The sequence below is a fragment of the Bos taurus genome, chromosome 1 (assembly GCF_002263795.3).
Source record: "Bos taurus isolate L1 Dominette 01449 registration number 42190680 breed Hereford chromosome 1, ARS-UCD2.0, whole genome shotgun sequence".
In the NCBI taxonomy this organism is placed as follows: domain Eukaryota; kingdom Metazoa; phylum Chordata; class Mammalia; order Artiodactyla; family Bovidae; genus Bos; species Bos taurus.
The window spans coordinates 136,843,776-136,865,810 of NC_037328.1; the positions used below are offsets into that span (position 1 = coordinate 136,843,776).

Below are 22,035 nucleotides of genomic sequence, written 5' to 3' on the forward strand. Positions count from 1 at the left end.
TCAACAACTCAATGGACATGAGCTTGAGCAAGCTCTAAGAGTTGGTGATTGACAGGGAAGCCTGGCGTGCTGCAGTCCATGGGGTCACAGAGTTGGACTGAGCAGTTGAACTGAACTGAAGGGAGTGGTCAGTGTGACAGGGCATTAGGTGAATTACAGAGGCATGTACCTTTATTTTCAGTTACTGGGCTCATCTTTAAAGATTCATTGGGATTTTAAATATTTGAAATAAGACACACTATTTAGAGTGAAATAAATCATAAAGAATATCAAAATAAAGGATAATCTTTACTATGAATGTAAAACTGGTTCTTTAAATTATGGACTAAGGTTCATTTAAGCTAATAAACTCTTATTTTAGTTCATCATGTTATTTAAAAACAAGAGGTAAGACCATTTTCTTTCATTCATAGTTATTATTTACATTGAGGAATTATCATATGTTATTTCCTTTTTATTGCCCTTTTATTCAAAGTTATATTTCAAAATATTATTTTTGTACTTACCATAGAAACTTTCTTCCTAGGTTAATGTTCATTTTACTAATACTTTAACCTCAAATGTTTTAATTAACATTAGTCACATCAATTTGTAAATAAAATGAAGCTATAATTTTTAACGGTTTATTTAAAAGAATCTAAAAGTGGAGTAAAAATGGAAATTTCCCATATTAATTCAAAATTAACTGATCTTGTAATTACTAACAGGTAGCAATTGATGCTTAATGCATTGTGAATTCTTTTTTGTTGACAGTAAAGGAGGTTTATCAGTCTTACAAAAGGTCTTTTTCTTTCAGGATCCAATTACAACAGAAGAATTCCCCTAACACACTAATTCTTTCTCATTTTGTGGGGAGGCCCATGTCAACCAGCTCAGAGGCTTCCTTGATTATTAAACGACTGACTCTAAAGGTAGAATATACCATTTTTGGAGTTACTACAATTTTTATTTAGATTCAGAAGTTGTCTGGCCTGAGGACCTGATGATAAACTAATTTTCGGTATTACCCATTTGTTTTGGTTTTGCATAAGGTTAAAAGTATATTCAATGCTATTGGGTCCTTCTGGTGACAATTTTGGTTTAAAATGCAGAGACAGAAATATTTCTCACCAGCTGTGTGATAAAGTGTAGCTACTTTAATTTGTATATGTTCTCACCTTGTAGTTGATGCAGCATTCTTGGTCAGTATCTGCTCTGACATTGGATCCTGCTAAGCTTTTGGAAGAATTTCCACGTTGGCTGGAAAAACTCTCTGCCCGTCATCAAGGCAGCATCATCATCATTATTGATTCTATAGATCAAATTCAGGTATGTTTTCACTTTGCAACCTGTTGATACACTCAGAAAGAGACAAAAAGTATCAGTAATGACAGATGTTTAAATCATGTTTGTGAGAAAAAAATGTTGATTTTGTTTCTTTTATTTCTGCTTAATTTATAGAGAGGAAGCCTGTGGATAATACAGAAACACACACACACATACATATATATATATATGCCAGTAGACACTAGTATCTTGTTGGGAAGGACCAACTATATTTTTACAGTTAGCAAACATTGTTCATTTTGATATAGTTTTAGGGCTTTGACATTTCCTTGCATGCCCATAATTCGGATCAGTGATGGTAGTGTTTTGCCACTTCTAATATTCTACGATAAATAATCCCCAAGTAAGATTTTACCCTTAATGAGAACTATAATGAGAATTTCATTTTAATTGGAAAGCTTTTGAAATATTCTAAATTAATAGATGGAATTATTATTGTTTTTATATAAATTGTTTTTATATTTTTAAGCAAGTTGAAAAACACATGAAATGGCTGATAGATCCCCTGCCTGTGAATGTAAGAGTAATTGTTTCTGTGAATGTAGAAACATGCCCTCCAGCGTGGAGGTAAGCTGCTAACATTAGTTATTTCTGGTTACATGAAATATTTTAAGTAGAAAGAAAGTTTTTTGATACGTGATTATTTCTCATATTTTTCATGTAAGTGGGAGTGAGGATAGGGAGAAATGGACAAATTCAGGAAAAGGATGCAATCTATAGCATTTTGTGGGAAATTAGATCTGAGATGTGAGGGAGAAGACTAGGATGGCCCCTAGGTTTCTGGCTTGAGAAATAAAGTAAATTGTGGTTCCATGAACTAAGATGGGAAACACAGAGGACAGGCAGGTTTGTGGAGGAAAGGTCATGAGTTTTGTTTTCAGACATGGTTTGTTTGAGTTGTCAATTATAGCTCCAATTGGTGATTTCTGTCTGGTAGGCAGTTAAATTTATGGGTGAGGAAAACAAGGGAAGAGCTGGGCCCAGAAAAATAAGACTAGCCATCTGCGATCCTGAAATGCAAGTCCAAAACTTAAAAAGGGATGCAGTGGTTGAGTTCTGTGAAGTGGTGTTTCTCAATCTATTTTTGTCTCTCTACCCCGGGAGCATTTTTAGTAATGCTTTTCCTAATCACCTCCCTACCAAGAAATTTTAATATCACACATATACCATACATAAATTCATGAAGATAAACAGATATATGTATATTTGTTGTTCAGCTGCTAAGTCATGTCTAACTCTTTGCAACCCCATGGACTGCAACATACCAGGCTTCCCCGTTCTTCACTATCTCCTAGAGTTTGCTCAAACTCACACCCATTGATTGAGTCAGTGATACCACTGAACCATCTCATCCTCTGTGTCTCCCTTCTCCTCTTGCCTTCAATCTTTTCTAGCATCAGGGTCTTTTCCAGTGAGTTGGCACTTTCCATCAGGTAGCCAAAGTATTGGAGCTTCAGCTTCAGTCCTTCCAATGAATATTCAGGGTTGATTTCCTTTGGGATTGACTGCTTTGATCTCCTTGCTGTCCAAGGACTCTCAAGAGTCTTCTCTGGCACCACAATTTGAAAGCATCAATTCTTCAACACTCAGCTTTCTTGCAAAGATTAAAAGTATACTCAGTGCAATTGGGTCCTTTTGCTGACAATTTTGGTTTAAAATGCAGAGATAGAAATATGTCTCACCAGCTGTGAGAAACATGACTCATACCCATACATGGCTATTGGAAAAAGCATAGCTTTGACTATATGGACCTTTGCTGGCAAAGTGATGTTTCTGCTTTTTAATATGTAGTCTAGGTTTGTCATAGTTTTTCTTCCAAGGAGCAAGTGTAATTTTGTGGCTGCAGTCACTGTCCACAGTGATTTTGGAGCCCAAGAAAATAAAACCTGTCACTGTTTCCACTTTTTCCCCAGGTGTTTGCCAGGAAGTGATGGGCCCAGATGCTATGATCTTGGTTTTTTGAAAGTTGAGTTTTAAGCCAGCTTTATCACTCTTTCACCTTCCTCAAGATGTTCTTTAGTTCCTCTTTGCTTTCTGCATTAGGGTGGTGTCATCTGTATATCTGAGGTTATTGATATTTCTCCCAGCAATCTGGATTCCAGCTTGTGAGTCATGCAGCCTGGCATTTTGCATGATGTACTCTGCATGTAAGTTAAATAAGCTGCGTGACAATATATAGACTTGATGGACTCCTTTCCTAATTTTTAACCAATCTGTTGTCCCATGTCCAGTTCTAACTGTTGCTTCTTGACCTGCATACAGGTTTCTCAGAAGGCAGATAAGGTGGTCTGGTATTTCCATCTCTTTAAACATTTTCCACAGTTTGTTGTGATCCACACAGTCAATGGCTTTAGCCTAGTCAATGAAACAGAAATAGATGTTATTCTGGAACTCTCTTGCTTTTTCTATGAGCCAATGGATGTTGGATATTTGATCTCTGATTCCTCTGCCCTTTCTAAATCCAGCTTGTACATCTGGAAGTTCTTGGTCCTATACTGTTGAAGCCTAGCTTGAAGGATTTTGAGCATAATCTTGCTGGCATGTGAAATGAGCGTAATTGTACAGTAGTTTGAACATTCTTTGGCATTGCCTTTCTTTGGGATTGGAGTGAAAACTGACATTTTTCAGTCTGTGGCCACTGCTGAGTTTTCCAAATTTGCTGGCATATTGAGTGCAACACCTTAACAGAACCATCCTTTAGGATTTGAAATAGCTAAGTTGGAATTCCATCACCTTCACTAGCTTGCTGGGGAGGGGAAATCTTACACTTTTTATGTATAAAGCGCAGATTTGTGGTTTATAAAAAGCGTAAGATTTCCCTTCTCCAACAAAGAATTTCAGCACTTCATTGAGAATGGATGTTATAGGGTGATTAAATTTGACTGAATTACAAGTAATGTTTGGTCAAAGACTATGTCTGGCACTATTCCTCATAGGTACCAATACTGATGTTATTTTACTGATCATATAGAACATAGAACTAGAAATGTTTTACCAGTTTACAGTCAATATATAAGCTTTTATCTTATAACAGTGTTTGTTGTGATTAATTGCTAAAAGTAATGACATGCATATTATAACATGTATAAAGGAAATAATATTACTTACTATGATTAATTTTATGAAGGTAGTATAAAAAATTAATTCTTATAATGGACTTTGATTTGTATTATGGGAAGCTTTGTTGTTTCATTAGAAAAGAATTTCATTTTTCTTTTTCTTTAAATAAAAGGCTGTGGCCTACACTTCATCTTGACCCTTTAAATCCAAAAGATGCAAAATCTATTATAATTGCAGAATGCCACTCTGTAGACATTAAATTGAGTAAAGAGCAGGTAAGTATTTTTAATTATGCTGCTCTCTTTTACTCTCTATAGCTTTTTTATTTAAAAAAAATACCTTATATGAGACTTAAAATTCAATATAGGAACTCTATGTGGTTCCAAGGAAAATTGGAATTTAGTTATTACTTTGTTAAATGCATTTACCCTTAAACTAATAACAGATATAGAACAAGCAATAAAAAAATACTTTGGTCTTAAGGCTTACTTTACTATATTATATTAAGCAGTATTTTAAAAGTGAAAAAGCATTTGAATGTTGACAGCACTTGTAGCTTACCACAACACAGCAGTGATGCCACTGATGAGGTGGCAGGAACTGTGTTATTTCTTCAGGGACATTTGCTGATGGCTCAGTTGTAAAGGCCACTTAATTCCAGGGTGGTTTTGTATTTTTGTTTTGTTTTGTTTTTTTGGTTAACTGGTACAGGAAAAGAAGCTAGAACGACACTGTCGTTCTGCTACAACCTGCAATGCTCTTTACGTCACTCTTTTCGGCAAAATGATTGCACGGTAAGTGGTAGTTATTTTATGTCATCTTCAGCAATTTTGTGTTTGCTGCAGAATGCTTCCTCACTGTGTGAAACAGAACTGACCATTATGGCAATCTCTCAGGCCACTAAGATTCTGGTGTTCTAACTGTGATACTATGACTTGACTGTGATACTGTAGCTTGACATCCATGATAATGTGACGACTGAAAATTACTAGCCCGTGAATATCAGAACTTGTTGGATATATTTGTCTGGTTTTCATCACACTAACCTTTTCTCAACTTGGGGCTGCAAAAGAAGGCCATCTTTGTTCTAAATTGTCACCTTGAGGCCTGTAGTTTTGGGAAAGTGAGGAGGCAAATGAGGCATAAAAAGTGTTATTTCAGGTGTCTTTCAATATCAGTAGATAGGTATATTGGTGGGAATTTTTAATTGTCTCTGTTCCCACATCCTGATAAACGTTTCATCTTACAGCAGAGACGTCTATTTTAGACATTCATTTGTAATGTGCCTTTATATAAGCAGTAGAGAGTTTTACTACTTTTACTTCTTCAGGACAGCCTCACCTTACTTTGTCTGTTTGAAACCAGAGGTTAAAAAAAAAAAAGACTAATACTTGTTTTGGTATTCATCAGAGTAGGTTGTAATCCTAGAACAATTCATACTGGGGAAACTGAAACTAGTACCGTTGTCTCTCAATTCCACATTCTCACCTGAAGCACCAAATTTGAAATGAAAAAAATCTTTCAAAACTTTGAATTGGCTGTGATATTTTCACTGACCCCTCCCCCTGTCCCCAGAGTTATAGCAGTGAATCTGAGAACAACAGTGGCTTGCATGAGTACAAAAGTGTTAAGTCATGCATTTCGTATTTTTTCAAGTAATCTCTTTTAAGAGGGACTATGGACCATTTTTTATTTTTTCACCATTCTTTACATATTAAAAAAAGAAACTACTGGTAAATATTATGTAATGTTTTCAAACAAACCCTATCTACTGTTTTCTTTAAGCTGATGTTTTCTTAACTTCTGGTTCTGTTTGTTTAAATTTAGTTTGCATGGCTAACTAATAATACTTATTTGTAATTATTTTCTTGCTTCCTGTATGTAGGTGGCGTGCATCTAGATGTACCATGTCTTATTTTTATGTTTCATAGTGTGCAGTAATTACTTGATACATAGTTAATTCCCAGCATATGTTTATTGCATTGAATTAAATGGTATACTAAAATAACTCTGATGATTCTAGCAGTCCCATAAAACTAACATTTTTCCTGGGCCATGTTTTATCGAATTCCTGTTGTTACCAGTTGAACAGTATAAAAAAAGATAAAGTAGAGCATTGTTTTTATTTACCCCCAATTATTCAGTTGTTGTCAGACTGTAAGAAATTAAATCTATTCTCAATTCCAACAGTGCTGGGAGAGCAGGCAATTTAGATAAAATCCTTCTTCAGTGTTTCCAGTGTCAAGATACTGTTTCATTATATAGACTTGTTCTGCGATCTATCCAGGAGTCCTTGGCAAACGATACAGATAAAGAACTAATGAAACAGGTAAAATGTAATAAACTTATAAAGGGAAGATTATTTTGCCATGTTTGCATTTGTGTGTGAATTAAAGTAAATGGTAAATCCCTGTAATGTTAAATATGTTTCAAGCATATACTATACCCACTGCCATAGTGTGCTTATGACCAGAAGTGATATCTCAGGGAATCTTCATTTTCCTGATTATCATGGAGATTTTTCATCTTTTCATGCTTCTTGGCTATTCTTGTTTCATCTTCTGTGAATTGCTGGGTCAGGTCCTTTACCCATTTTTTAACTGAGTTGACTTTTTCTTGTTGATCTGTTAGTTTTTAAAGGTTCTGCATATTGAATACAAATTCTTTGTTATAGAGTTTACAAATTAATGTCTTCCCTGTTCTTGTGTTTTAACCTTATGGCATCATTATACAAAGTTTTGTTTTAATAAAGTGAAATTTATCCATAGTTTCTTTTATGGTTTATGCCTGTTTATCTAATTTTTTAAAATCCTTTGCTGTCATAAAAATGATTTCATATTTTTCCCTTCAAAATATTTTATAATTTTGTTCTTCATGTGTAAGTCCTTAATGTACATTACATATTTTTATTTATTGTGTGAGGAAGGAATATACTTTTTTTTTTTTTTTTTTGCCACACTGCACAGCTTGCAGGATTTTAGTTCCCTGACCAGGAATTGAACCTGGGATACTTCAGGGAATTCCCAGGAGCCTAATTCTTAATCTTTTAAAATATAGCTAGTTAATTGTTTATTTTATTTTATATATCTTTCCTACTGATTTGGAATGCTACCTCTCAGGTATCAAGCTCATATATAAACATGAGTCTGTTTCTAGGCTCTTCTGTTCCAATTTACTATTCTTTATCAATACCATTGTCTTAATTATTAGAACTTGAAAGTAAGCTTTGATATTTCATTGGGCAAACCCCTTCTTAATATTTTTCATAGTTATCTTGGCTCATTTCCCATGTGTATCTTTAGAGTTGGCTCAGCAACTCCATGGAAATTCAATATGCAATTTTAATTGGAATTGCACTGAATTTAGAGGCTAATTTGGGGAAAATTATCTTATATCTTCTCCTTCATGAAAAGCTAGATAGTTCTCCATTTATTTAGTCATCTTCTTGAATGATTTTCAATCACATTTTATCTTCTTTCCCATAAAAGTTTTGAACATCTTTTGTTAAAATTTGTTTCTAATGACTCTGTAGTAGTTAAAATAACTTGTAAAACTTTTTTGTTGCTGGTTATTCAACTTAGTTTTTGGAAATTCACTAACAACCTTGCTGAGCCCTTATAGTTTTAACCTGGATCCATTTTTGTGTTTATTTCTCAGCTTGGGGGGGGGGTGGGTTCCTGTAGGTTGGACTTTTCTTTTTTTTTTAATTTAATTTAATTTAAAAATTTTACAATATTGTATTGGTTTTGCCGTATATCAACATGAATCCGCCACAGGTATACACATGTTCCCCATCCTGAACCCTCCTCCCTCCTGGACTTTTCATTCTACCTCTAAGCCCACAAGCTTCCTTCCTTGTCTTCTTGTTCTGCTATTTATCTATCTAAATTTTCAGTTTCCTATTTGGGATACTTGGGGGATTTCCCTTTCTTTTCTAAAGGTTCAGTTATGATTTTAGAAATGTTTTTTTACTTGTTGTTATCTGATATTGAGAGGCATTTGTACTAAGAGGGTTGTTTTCTTCCACCATCTTCCCAGAATTGGAACTCTTTAATTAGTTTACTTTTTCTATATGTATGCTATCTTTGGCATGCTACATTTTATATGTACACTGTCTTATTCTTGATTAGTGTCTTTTGGAAAGTGTGTTTTAAGAAATCTGTTTCTTGGTTTATTAAATCACTTGAATGATAAATTTGAATAAGTTAATAAGCTTAAAAGAATTATGGACATTTTAATGGCTATTAGTTAACAATAGAGGTACTGTATAATCACTGTTAATTTATTTTATCTACCTAGATTCTCTGCCTTGTAAATATTAGTCACAATGGTGTGAATGAGTCAGAATTGATGGAACTCTATCCTGAGATGTCCTGGACTGTCTTGACCTCCCTTATTCACAGTTTACACAAAATGTGTTTGTTGACTTATGGTTGTGGTTTGCTCAAGTTTCAACATCTACAGGTAAATGTTATCTTAGTAAGGTTTTTTCACTTATTGAAATGTCTACATATCATCGCATGTGTATTATGGTATATAATACCATATTATTTCAAATATTTTAATTAAAAGACAAAATTGAATCTCATTTGGCATTACAGATATTTTTCCAGTAATTTTAGGTTAGATACAAAATTTGGCTAATATTCTTATGAAGTAAATACCTTTATGAAATGGCTATTACTTTAAAAGGTAGTTTTTTCTGAAAGAGAAAAACGTTTTTTTTCAATTTTATGTTTCATTGTATTGTTGGTGTAGTATACATGTTTTAAGAGCTTGGGTTCTGTCACTCTGCCTCAGTTCACAGCCCAGCTCTTTACAGCTTAATGTAACCCTGGGCAAGCTCTCTGAGCCTTGGGCAGATGTTTTCAGCTTACCTCGGGGTTGTGAAGATAATTAACTGAAATGGTGAATAATTAATTGGTCCTGGTGAAGTCCTAAACATGATTTCTAGCACCTAGTAAATAATGACTAATATAACTCTTTTTTTGTACCGCATAATTTGCATCAGTTAATCCCAAATTCCCAATCCTTCCCTCCCCAACTACCCCTTCCCCTTGGAAAACACAAATTTGTTTTCTGTGTCTGTGATTCTGTTTCATAGATATGTTCATTTGTGCCATATTTTAGATTCCATATGTAAATGGTAATCATACAGTTTGTCTCTTTCTGACTTCGCTTAGTATGAAAATCACTAGGTCCATCCATGCTGTATTTTATTCTTTTATTTATGGCTGAATAAATATTCCATTGCATATATGTACATTGTATTTTTCATCTGTTCTCCTATTGATGGACATTTAGGTTTTTTCCATGTCTTGGCTATTGTAAAGAGAACTACCAAGAACACAGAAGTGCATGTATCTTTTTGAATTACAGTTTTTTTCTGGATAAATGCCAAGAGTGGAATTGCCAGCTCTTATGATTACTTTATTTTTAATTTTTAAAGAAACCTCCATGCTGTTTTCCATAGTGGCTATACCAGCTTACATCCCTACCAGCACTATGGGAGGGTTCCCTTTTCTCTACACCCTCTCCAACATTTGTTATTTGTAGACTTTAATCATGGCCATTCTGACTGGTGTGAGATGGTACCTCACTGTAGTTTCAATTTACATTTCTCTAAAAATTAGCAATAATGAGTATCTTGTTATATGCCTATTCACCATCTGTATGTCTTCTTTGGAGATATATCTACTTAGGTCTTCTGCTCATTTCTTGATTGGGTTGTTTGGTTTTTTGTTATTGCGTTGTATGATCTGTTGGTATATTTTGGAAACTAAACCTCTGTTGGTCACATCATTTGCAAATATATTCTCCCTTTGTTTGTCTGTTTGTTTATGATTTTATTAAGCCCTGTTGGTTTAGTTTTGCTTTTATTTCTATTGCCTTGGGAGACTGACCTAAGAAAACATTGGTACAATTTATGTCAGAGAACGTTTTGCCTATGTTCTCTTCTATGAGTTTTATAGTGTCATGTCTTATATTTAAGTCTTTAAGTCATTTTGAGTTTGTTTTTGTGTATGGTGGGAGGATGAGTTTTAACTTCACTGATTTACATGCAGCTGTACAGCTTTGCTAACACCACTTGCTGAAAAGACTGTCTTTTCTCCATTGTATTTTTTTGTTTCCTTTGTCAAAAATTAATTGACAGTAGGTGTGTGGGTTTTTCTTGGCTATTTTATTCCATTGTTCCATAGGTCTGTTTTTGTGCCAATACCATGCTGTTTTGATTGCTATAGCTTTGTAGTATTGTCTGAAGTCTTGGGGGGTTATGCCTCCTGCTTTGTTCTTTTTCCTAAGGATTGTTTGTCAATTCTGTGTCTTTTTATGTTTCCATATAAATTTTAGGATCATTCGTTCTAGTTTTGTGAAAAATGTCATGGGTAATTTGGTAGGGATCACATTAAATCTATAGTTTGCTTTGCGTAGTATGTCCATTTTAACAATATTAATTCTTCCAATCCAAGAGCATGGGATATCTTCTATTTTTTTGAATCATATTGTTTCCTTTATTAATGTTTTTTGCTCTCAGCATATAAGTCTTTCACCTCTTTGGTAAGATTTATTCCTAAGTATTTTATTTTTTGCTATGACTTTAAAAGGAATATTTTTTTACATTCTCTAATATTTCATTTTTAGTGTAAAGAAATACAACTGATTTCTTTATGTTAATCTTATATCCTACTATCTTCCTGAATTCATTTATCTGTTCTAGTAGTTTTTGTGTGGAGTTTAAAGTTTTCTATATGCAGTATCATGTCATCTGCATATAATGACAATTTTAACTCTTCCCTACCAATTTGAATACCTTTTACTTTTTTTTTTTTTTTTGTCTGATTGCTGTGGCTAGGACTTCAAATACTATGTTTAAGAGAAGTGAGGAGAGTGGGCATCTTTGTCTTCTTCCAGATTTTAGTGAGAAGGCTTTCATCTTTTCACCATTGAGTATTATACTGGCTGTGGGCCTGTAATAAATAGCTTTTATTATGCTGAGATATGTTCCCTTTGGATCTACTTTGGTAAGAGTTTTTATCATAGATGGATGTTGAGTTTTCTCAAATACTTTTTCTGCCTTTATTGAGATGATCATGTGTTGTCTTTTTTTTTTGTTGATGTGGTATATTACATTAATTAATTTGCATATATTAAATCATCCTTATGACTCTGGGATGAATCCATCTTGGTTGTGGTGGTGTATGATCTTTATGTATCGTTGAATTCAGTTTATTAATATGTTGTTAAGAATTTTTGCAACTACATTCATCAAAGATAGCCTATAATTTTCTTTTTCAGAAGTGTCTGGTGTGGTATCAAGGTGATGGTGGCTTCATAGAGTTTCTTTGGGAATGTACCTTTCTCTTCAGTCTTTTAGAAGAGTTTAGGAAAGACTGGTATAAGTTCTTCCTTGTATGTTTGGTAGAATTCACTTGTGAAGCTATCTGGCCTTGGACTTTTGTTTGTAAGGAGTTTATAAATTACAGATTCTGTTTTACTTCTAGTTATTGGCCTGTTCAAGTTATTTATTTCTTCTTGATTCAGTTTTGCTGGATTGTATGTTTCTAGAAAGTTGTCCATTTCTTCTAAGTTGTTGAATTTGTTGACCTGTAATTGTTCCTAGTATTCTCTTATGGCCCTCATACCAAAAAATATTAAGTCCACACAGGCTACACAGGGATGCTCCCACATAAAAATGGTCCTCCAAGACCACAGTAGATAACTGTTTCTCCTAAATCCATAGAGTTAGAGAAATATAAGTAAAATGAAGCAGAGGAACCACTCCCAAATAAGATCAAGAGATTCCCCTGAAAGAACAAACAATGAGACAGACTTCTTCAATCTAATAGACACTGAAACAACAAGATAATGAAAATACTGAAGGAATTAAAAAGGACTATTCATAGTAATGTAGGTTACTGTAAAAAGAGACTAGAAACTAGAAGGAGGAGCCAAGAAAAATTAGAAAATTCACTTGCTGAAATGAAAGCTGAGCTAAAGGCAATGAATAGCAGAATAAATAATGCAGAAGAATGAATAAGTGATCTGGAAGATAGAATAATGGAAATCACCCTATCAGAACAGCAGACAGAAAACCAAATGAATAAAAAAAAAAAAAGCAATATAAGAGACCTATGGGATACTATGAAAGCATGTCAGTCTATACATAATAGGGATCCCAGAAGGAGAAGAAAGAGAGAAGGGGAATTGAAAATATATTTGAAGAAATTATGCCTGAAAATTTCCCAAACCTAAAGAAAGAAACATATCTTCCTGTGTACAGGAGGCACAGAGGGTCCCAAACAAGATAAACCCAAACAGACCTATATTAAAACATACTATAATAAAAAAAATGGCAAAAGTTAAACATAAAGAGTGCAAGAGAATAAGGGGGTGACAGAGAATGAGATGGTTGGATGGCATCACTGACTCAATGGACATGGGTTTGAACCAACTCTGGCAAATAGTGAAGGATGGGGAAGCCTGGCATGCTGCAGTTCATGTGGTTGCAGAGTCAGACATGACTTATCAACTGAATAACAACAAAATATAAAGAGAAGATACTAAAGGAAGCAAGAGAAAAACAAAGAGTTAATTATAAGGGAATCCCTATAAGGCTATCAGCTGATTTCTCTATGGAAACATCACAGGCCAGAAAAGAATGACAAAATATATTCAAAGTCCTAAAACAGAAAAATCTGTAGCCTAGGATACTCTACCCTCCAAGATTATCATTTAGCACTTTTCAGATGAGCAAAAACTAAAAAAAAAAAAAAAAAAAAAAAACAGCAATACTAAACCCATCCTAAAGGAAATATTGAAAGGTCTTATTTAAATAGGAGAGAAGTAAGAATCAATAGGGAAAAGAAAGCCACAATTGGAAAGTAAATCATTTAAATAAGCTGGTTTGTTATTTAGTCACCAAGTCATGTCCGACTCTTCTGTGATCTCATTGACTATAGCCCGCCAGGCTCCTCTGTCCATGGATTTCCCAGGCAAGAATACTGGAGTGGGTTGCCATTACCTTCTCCAGGGGATCTCCCCAACTCAGGGAATGAACCTGTGTCTCATGCATTGGCAGGCAAATTTACCACTGAACCACTGGTACACAGATATTTAAAAATTTCTGTCAAAGTGGTGATAACCACAACAAACAGCAAAAGGACAAACATTAAGATATAAAAGAGGACATCAAGATCATAAAATGTGGGGGACGAGCATAAGAAAATATAGATTTTTTTTTTTTCCTAGAATGAATGTGTTTGAGCCGTACAACTACCAGTCTAAGGCAAGCAGATATAGGAAAGGGGTTAGCATACATGAAACATAGGGTAACCACAAATCACAAACATATAATAGATTGACAAAAACCAAAAAGAAGAGAAGATAAGCATAATGCAAAAGAAAATCATCAAACCCCAAAAGGAAAAAGAAAAAGAAAGGAACAAAGAAGAAATATAAAACCATGGAAAAACATGATTTAAAATAATAATAAATACATTTCTATTAATAATTACTTTAAATGCCAATGGACTGGATGCTCAAATCAAAAGACACATAGTCGCAGAAAGGATTAAAAAAAAGAGTCTAGAATATGCTGCCTACAAGAGACTCATTTTAGGGCAAATGATACACACAGATTGAAAGTGAGAGTATGGAAAAAACCATTTCAAACAAATGGAAATGACAAGAAAGCAGGGGTTACAACATTCATATCAGACAAAATAGACTTTAAGTCAAAGGTTATTAAGAGAGATAAAGAAGGATACTATATTATGATAAAAGGATCAATATAAGGAGATGACAGTACACTCATCAACATATATTCAGTCAATATAGGAACAACTAAATACATAAATACTAACAGACATAAAGGGATAAATTGATGGGAATACAATAATAGTAGGAGACTTTAATACTTGACTCACATCAATGGACAGATCTTTGAGACAGAAAATCAGTAAAGCAACAGACAGCCAAAATGATACAATATAATAGTTAGACTTAGTTGATATTTTCAAGACATTACATCAAAAATAGCAGAATACACATTCTGTTCAAGTGCACATGGAACATTTTCTAGGATTGAGTACATGTGTGTGTGTGTGTGTGTGTGTGTTCGGTCCTGTCCAATTCTTTACAACCCCCTGGACTGTAGCCCACCAGACCCCTCTGTCCATGGAATTTTCCAGGCAAGAATATAGGAATGAGTTGCCATCCCCTTCTCCAGGGTATCTTCCCTTGAACCCACATCTCTTAAGTCTCTTGCATTAGCAGGCAGGTTCTTTACCACTAATGCCACCTGGGAAGCCCTTCAATGCCATGGTTAATTTACATACGTAAACTAATGTAAATAAATTCTTTCATTTGAGTATGCTGTGTTATATGTAGGTGTGGAATATTTGTAATTTCACAGGCTTATCTTTCTCCTTTGTAGTATTAATATATCACTTAAATATAGCTTGCTGCTTTTAATACTTTTGCAGTTCACATTTCAGATTTTTAATATATTCACTAAAAGTTTGAATTGTATTATATTTTGAGTTCTAACAAGAATTCTCATGTCAGTTGTCACATAAATATATACTGAATTTTTAAATATTCTAATGCTATTTCTATTATACAACTATAAATTGAAATAATTATAAATTTCATTTAAAAAATTCACTGTTAGATGTACAGTGACTTACAGAAAATAGACTGTAATATTTTTTCTTTTCCTCCATAGGCTTGGGAAACAGTGAGACTAGAATACATGGAAAGCCCCACCATTATTGCTTCATATAGACAAAAGCTAACCAACTACTTTACCATGCAGCTAAGGTATTACAAACGTGCATTTTGTTGTTCTTAGCTTCTGCAACACACTGCACCTCTGTGTCCTTACTTTTTTCTTTCTTAGAATAACTTAATGTATAAAAATTTACTTATTATTTTAAAGGTTAAGTCCTCTCCTGTTAATGCCAAAAGAACAAAAATATAATTATGCAAGTCAGTCTTTTAATATTATGCTGAAGATTTAAGTGAAATCAATGCAGGATCATTTTATTATTTTTATTTTATTCTAGTTAAATAGTTTAAGTAGTTTAAAAATATGTGTGTGTCTGTAAATACCTGGGTGTGTACAGTTGTGTCCATTGATTTTTTTTTTTTTTGATAATTCAATTTGTGTCCATTGATGGTTTTTTTAATAGTTCAGTGCCTACTCTATAGGTGTAGGAAAATACCTATAGAGTTTGATCAGTGGTCCTGAATATTACTTTATTTCCATAGTTAGGTTTATAAAGTTTCTGATTTTTACCTAATTTTCTCAGTATTATTCATAGAGTCAGGGATAGGATATATATCAAATATATATCTCCTCCTTTAACATTTGCCAGTAGTCTTTTGAAGCAATCTCACTGTGGGACAGTACTACTGAATGTTGTCCCTTCTTTTCTAATAGTCAGGACCGAGTGACTTGGAGGAGTGCAGATGAACTGCCTTGGCTTTTCCAGCAGCAGGGAAGTAAACAGAAGCTGCATGATTGTCTTCTTAACCTCTTTGTATCTCAAAACCTCTATAAAAGGTAAAAAACTTATTTGTAGGACATCTTTCCCCAGAAAAACAGATTCAAACAGTTGTTCGGTGTAATGGGACAATGGCATTCTTCATTTAAAAATTAGTCCACTTTCAGTGGTAACCGTAATATAAAACAATGTGGGAGAAATTTTAAACAGTTTGCAAATTGCCACGTCTACTTTTTCCAAGAGGTAAACAAAAAAGATGCTGTGCTGTGCTTAGTCACTCAGTCATGTCTAACTCTTTGCAACCTCATGGACTGTAGCCCACCAGGCTCCTCTGTCCATGGGGATTCCCAGGCAAGAAAACTGAAGTGGGTTGCCATGCCTTCCTCCAGGGAATCTTCCCAACCCAGGGATCGAACCAAAGTCTCCCACATTACAGGCAGATTCTTTACCATCCGTGCCACCAAGGAAGCCCAAACAAAAAAAATAGAGTATTGTTTTTATGAAATCAGAGCTGGAATGCTCTTGAGATAGCTTTGTATCTTAATCTTTCACCGAAGCAGGTTTAAATCTAGACCACCCAGAGAGGAGGTTCATGATGTCTACCTCTTAGGGCATCCAAGTATTTTAAAGTGTAGCCTTCAAACCAGACTTTGGGCTCTTCATAGGATCGGACTGGTGTCAGAATTTAAAGAAAGGATTACCCTTTTTTTATAATAATCTTTTTTAAGTTTTTATTCTATCTTTTTGGCTGTACTATGTGGCATGTGGGATCTTATTTCTCTTACCAGAGGTCAAACCCACACACGGTGCAGTGGAAGCGCCAAGTCTTAACCACTGGCCCACCAGGGAAATCCTTTATGTCTCATTGTTATCTCCTGGTGTGTCTGAATTTGCCTCTTGCAGAATCACCTTTTTATGAGCCAACCTTCTGACCTCTAAGCCCCACCTCTGTCTCACCTAGAAATTTAGACACTTCTCATAACTTAGCTGCATAATTTGTTTTGTTCCTTAATGATCTCTCTCAAATTTCTTTGTTGCAGCTCATAAATTATTTCTGGTCTCCATCCAGTTTTTCATGATTTAAAATGAGATTCATCCTTTAGTTTAACAGCTCTCCATCCTACTTAATACCATCTAGAGATGAATAAGCTTACTTTTATCATTCCATCCCTTGATGAAAATACAAAGCAGGTATTCTGACAGCTTGCCTGTGCTTTGTTTCTTCTGTTCGTATTTCCATCATTTAAAATAATTTTGGGGTGAACTCAGCAGTTGACTGCATATCATAAAAAGTCTAAACAGGATTCTGATAGGGTTCCATTGGTGAATAATCATAATGGTATTAATGGTAACAGCCAACACTATGGAGTACTTGCTACATGCCATAATCTCCTTAAAGCAACACTTGAGGCAGGTGATATCGGTGTGCTCCTTCTGCAGTCGAGAATGATGAGGTAAGAGAGAACACAGCGAGAGTGCTGTGGACTCAGATGGCAGGCCCAGTTTACACCTTTACCGCACTACACTGGACTGGCCTCCTAATACACTGTCAGTAGCTTGATATGAATTTGTGGCATCTTCACTCAGTAGTGGGGTTTAACGTTTCTTTTTCATTATATTACTGTTATTTGTTGAAACAGAGGACATTTTGCTGAGTTGCTGAGTTACTGGCAGTTTGTTGGCAAAGACAAAAGCGCAATGGCAGCAGAATACTTTGATTCATTGAAGCAGTATGAGAAAAACTGTGAAGGCGAAGAGAGCATGGTTTGCTTAGCTGACCTTTATGAAACCCTGGGGCGATTTCTCAAGGATCTAGGCCTTCTCAGTCAGGTAACTTCAGCAGGGAGTTAGAGACTGTGTGGGTCTTCATGTTTACTCTTTTCTCCTCCCTAGGAATTGATGTAGCTTTCATTTGTTGTGCTAATGAGATGGCAAATCTTACAGGATTTCACTCACATTAATTGGTCTTTAACCTTTTTATTCCCCAGGCTGTTGTGCCTTTGCAGAGGTCTCTGGAAATTCGAGAAACAGCTTTAGATCCAGATCACCCACAAGTAGCTCAGTCTCTCCACCAACTCGCAAGTGTGTATGTGCAGTGGAAGAAGTTTGGCAATGCAGAACAGCTGTATAAACAAGCACTGGAGATCTCAGAAAACGCCTACGGTGCAGACCATCCACATACTGCTCGCGAACTTGAGGCACTTGCAACTTTGTACCAGAAACAAGACAAGTAAGATTTCAATGAGTAATTCTCTGGTTTTTTGACAGGGAATTACAGTTCTTAATGTACTTATGTGGGAGGCATTGTTTTGTGGCTGTGTACTTTTCTTTATCCTGTACTTTCCTTATCCTATATTCTTTTGAATCCACCATATTCAAATATTATTCTTGGTCTGGGTCTTCATGGGGTAAACAGAAAATTAGAACTGCAAGGTTTATCTCTGTTTCAAGATGTGTGGAGGACAGAACATGGACTTTGGAGTCATAGAGCTGGATGTGAAAATGAGCTCCTTTTCTGACTGGCTTTGTAATATTGAGTACTACTAATACAGGGGACAGCAAACCATCACCCACATGCCAAGTCCAGAAGGTCCCCTGTTTCACACCTAAGGTTGTAGTGGAACACAGCCATAGTTTTTTTTCATTTACATATTGTCTGTGGCTGCTTTCATGCTTTGACGGTAGCTTTTTAGTTTCAACAGCAATCACATAACCCACAAAGGCAAAACTGTTTACTCTCTAGCAGTTTACAGAAGTTTGATCCCTAGTATAATACGCCCTCTGATAGGTATCTCTTCTCTGTCTGAAATCATTTCTTTTGCTCAATCATAAGTGACACATATTGGAATTTTTCTTTAACTTCTAAAAATATTGTTTCACACAGATTTTGTGTGAATTTCACATTTCTATGTGACCAAAAATTAGTTGATATAGCAAACTAAAGTTTTGAATTTTCATTTAATTAGATTGCATTTTAGAGATTGCCTTTTAAACTCAAAATGAGTTTAATCAGCTGAAAAATAGTTAAATGTCAGCTAGTTGGAAGACTTGTTCTTTTAGTTGCTAAGTCATGTCTGAGTCTTTTGTGACCCCATGGACTGTATCTCTCCAGGCTCCTCTATGCATGGGATTTCCCAGACAAGAATACTGGAGTGGGTTGCCATTTCCTTCTTCAGGGATCCATTTTCCTTCTCCTAAACTCAGGGATCAAACCTGCATCTCATGCATAGGCAGGCAGATTCTTTACCACTGAGTCCCATGGAAGCCCACTTGGAGGACTAGATTTATTAGATTTTGTTTTGTGAAAATTTTTGTTTAAGATTTTTCATTCCCTATGACTCTCACTTCTAGAAATAATGTTGTATTTAATTAGCAAAAAAAGACTTTACATTGGTGCTTTCATTTCACTGAAGTGTGACACTTTGGACATGTTGCTTTCCTTTGACTTACTTTTTTTTTTTTTTTTTTAAGATATGAACAAGCTGAACATTTTAGGAAGAAATCATTTAAAATTCGTCAGAAAGCTGCAAGGAGAAAAGGCAACTTGGTAATGAGAGATTTCTTTTGTGTTGTGTTTTGAACAAAAAGGAAAAGAACATCTCCATATCATAATGTAGATACATAAACCTCACATATTTAAAAACTTTTGATTTTAAATTGATTTCTAGGGAAGTACTGATTAATATTTTCTGGTTTAAAATACATGTTTAAAAACTAGTATTACTGAGAAGTACAAATTAGTATATGTTTAAAAAGTGGAACTATATATTTTGGTAATCATTTTACACTATATACATATGTCATATAATCATGTTGTACACTTTAAATTTACACAGTGTTATATGTCAATTATATCTCAATAAAGCTAGGGAAATTTTTTTTTAATTTTTAAAAGGTAGAACTATACAATTCAAAGATTAGATTTTAGTGTGAAGCAATTATACTCCAATAAAAATTAACAAAAATGATAAAGGTTAGATTTTAGAAGATGGACTTAAAAGCTGTTTCAATTTTTTAAAGCGCTTGAAAGGAGAATAAAAGAAATTTAGTAAACATTTAATGTTACATTCAAATGCCAAGAAATTATTATCCTTAAATGCAAAAAATTTTTCATTTTTCTAAGCTGCTGATAAAATAAATATAGCATATTTATTTTAACTTAAAATGCTATATTCAGTTTTTTATTAAAATGTATTTGACATCTAACATTGTGTAAATATAAGATGTACAACATATTTATTTGATGCATTTATATATTGTAATATGATTGATTACACCATAACGTCACATCACAAAATTATTTCTTTTTTGTAGTTGGAATAATTAAGATCTGGTCTCTTAGCAAGTTTGATCATTATAATACAGTATTGTTGCCACTATTCCCTATGCTATCTATACATTTGATTTCCAGGACTTACTTGTCTAAGAGATGCAAGTGCTATGTGCAGTTTTAAGTACCTGGTATTAAATGTTTAGTAATAGGGTTAATAAATATATGCACATTGTTTCCTAATCTTTCTGATGCATTTAGGGATTCTGTTCATTTTGCTAAATTATCATAGTCATTTTCACAAAATAGTTTTAAATGAATTTAAGAATGTGAAGTCACTGGGAAGTATGTATATTTTTTAATAATCATTAGAGTAATTCAGTATACTTAAAGTAATTGTAATCTACTTTAAAGGAAACAAAAGGAGAAAGGATTTTTTCAGAACCCTAGTATATAGCTTCAGAATCAGAGATTGCACTTACTTGATGATTGTTGTAAATTTCTATGTTTCTCCAGTATGGATTTTCCCTTTTACGTAGACGGGCCCTACAATTAGAAGAGCTCACATTAGGTAAGGATACACCTGACAATGCTCGGACCCTCAATGAACTGGGTGTGCTCTACTATCTTCAGAACAACCTAGAGTGAGTACCCTACTGTTAATAATGAAAACACGTATTCATTTCATCTCTTAGATGCAAAGCTGTTTTACATTTCTATCAAGCCAAGCTAGAAAAAATCAACAGAATTTTTCATGTATGATATGTTATGAACATGGCCACATTTAACAAAGACCATGACAATTTCTCCACTGTTTCCTTTCACATTGTTTCTTTAGTAACTAAAAAGATGTTCTGTAGTTTCCTTAGTATTTTATATGTTTATAACAAATGAGTTTGTGTAGATATTATACAAAAGATCTCACATAAGAACAAACTTGGGACTGAGGGAAGATAAAGAAAAGAATGTAGATGGCTGCTAATTTTATTCTTCAATTTATTTGGGCATAGACTCAAAGACTCTTTTATGAAAAATGAGTGTTTTTGGACTTCTTTGTATGTCAGCAAAATACAATAGATTTGACATTTTGGATATCAGAAAAATACAAATATTTAGCCCACTTCACACGGAGAAGGCAATGGTACCCCACTCCAGTACTCTTGCCTGGAAAATCCCATGGATGGAGGAGCCTGGTGTCCATGGGTTTGCTAAGAGTCGGACACGACTGAGCGACTTCACTTTCACTTTTCACCTTCATACATTGGAGAAAGAAATGGCAACCCACTCCAGTGTTCTTGCCTGGAGAATCCCAGGGATGGGGGAGCCTGGTGGGCTGCAGTCTATGGGGTTGCACAGAGTTGGACACAACTGAAGCGACTTAGCAGCAGTAGCAGCAGCAGCCCACTTCACAAAGGAGCAAGGTCTACTGTTTCTTGTGGTGCTCAGGCTTCTCATAGTGGTGGCTTCTCTTGTTGCAGAGCATGGGCTCTAGGGCACATGGGCATCAATAGTTGTAGCACACAGGCTCAGTAGTTTTGGTCCATGGGCATATGTAATCTTCCCAAATCAGGAACTGAACACATGTCCCCTGTACTGGCTGGCAGATTCTTATCCACTGCACTATTAGGGAAGTCCCACAAAGGGTTCTTTAATTAAAACTTATTTAGTACTAGAGAGCTCCCTTGCAGCCTGGTGGTTAGGATTTGGCTGTTTCACTGTGGAGGCCCAGGTTCCACCCCTGGTCAGGGAACCATCTTGCATGCCACAATGCAGCCAAAATATCAAAAAAAAAAAAAAACCAAACAAAAAAAAACAACCAGATTTAGTACTAACTCCAAAGGGAGGGAGAAGGAAAGAATACCAAAATCTTTT

At 34.7% G+C, this 22,035-nt stretch overlaps 1 protein-coding gene across 3 annotated transcripts in view; it reads left to right on the forward strand.

The window, feature by feature from the left end:
* NPHP3 (nephrocystin 3) overlaps nucleotides 1–22,035 on the forward strand; it is a 56,358-nt gene that overhangs the window by 29,008 nt on the left and 5,315 nt on the right. For all 3 annotated transcript variants that reach the window (XM_005201951.5, XM_005201950.5, NM_001192152.1), the window contains 13 exons: nucleotides 797–911; nucleotides 1,165–1,308; nucleotides 1,796–1,893; nucleotides 4,559–4,661; nucleotides 5,098–5,180; nucleotides 6,577–6,715; nucleotides 8,686–8,850; nucleotides 15,113–15,207; nucleotides 15,830–15,952; nucleotides 17,534–17,723; nucleotides 17,882–18,123; nucleotides 19,365–19,440; nucleotides 20,680–20,807. In XM_005201951.5, coding sequence (XP_005202008.1) covers nucleotides 797–911; nucleotides 1,165–1,308; nucleotides 1,796–1,893; nucleotides 4,559–4,661; nucleotides 5,098–5,180; nucleotides 6,577–6,715; nucleotides 8,686–8,850; nucleotides 15,113–15,207; nucleotides 15,830–15,952; nucleotides 17,534–17,723; nucleotides 17,882–18,123; nucleotides 19,365–19,440; nucleotides 20,680–20,807 — 1,701 coding nt within the window. The remainder of the gene's footprint in view (nucleotides 1–796; nucleotides 912–1,164; nucleotides 1,309–1,795; nucleotides 1,894–4,558; nucleotides 4,662–5,097; nucleotides 5,181–6,576; nucleotides 6,716–8,685; nucleotides 8,851–15,112; nucleotides 15,208–15,829; nucleotides 15,953–17,533; nucleotides 17,724–17,881; nucleotides 18,124–19,364; nucleotides 19,441–20,679; nucleotides 20,808–22,035) is intronic.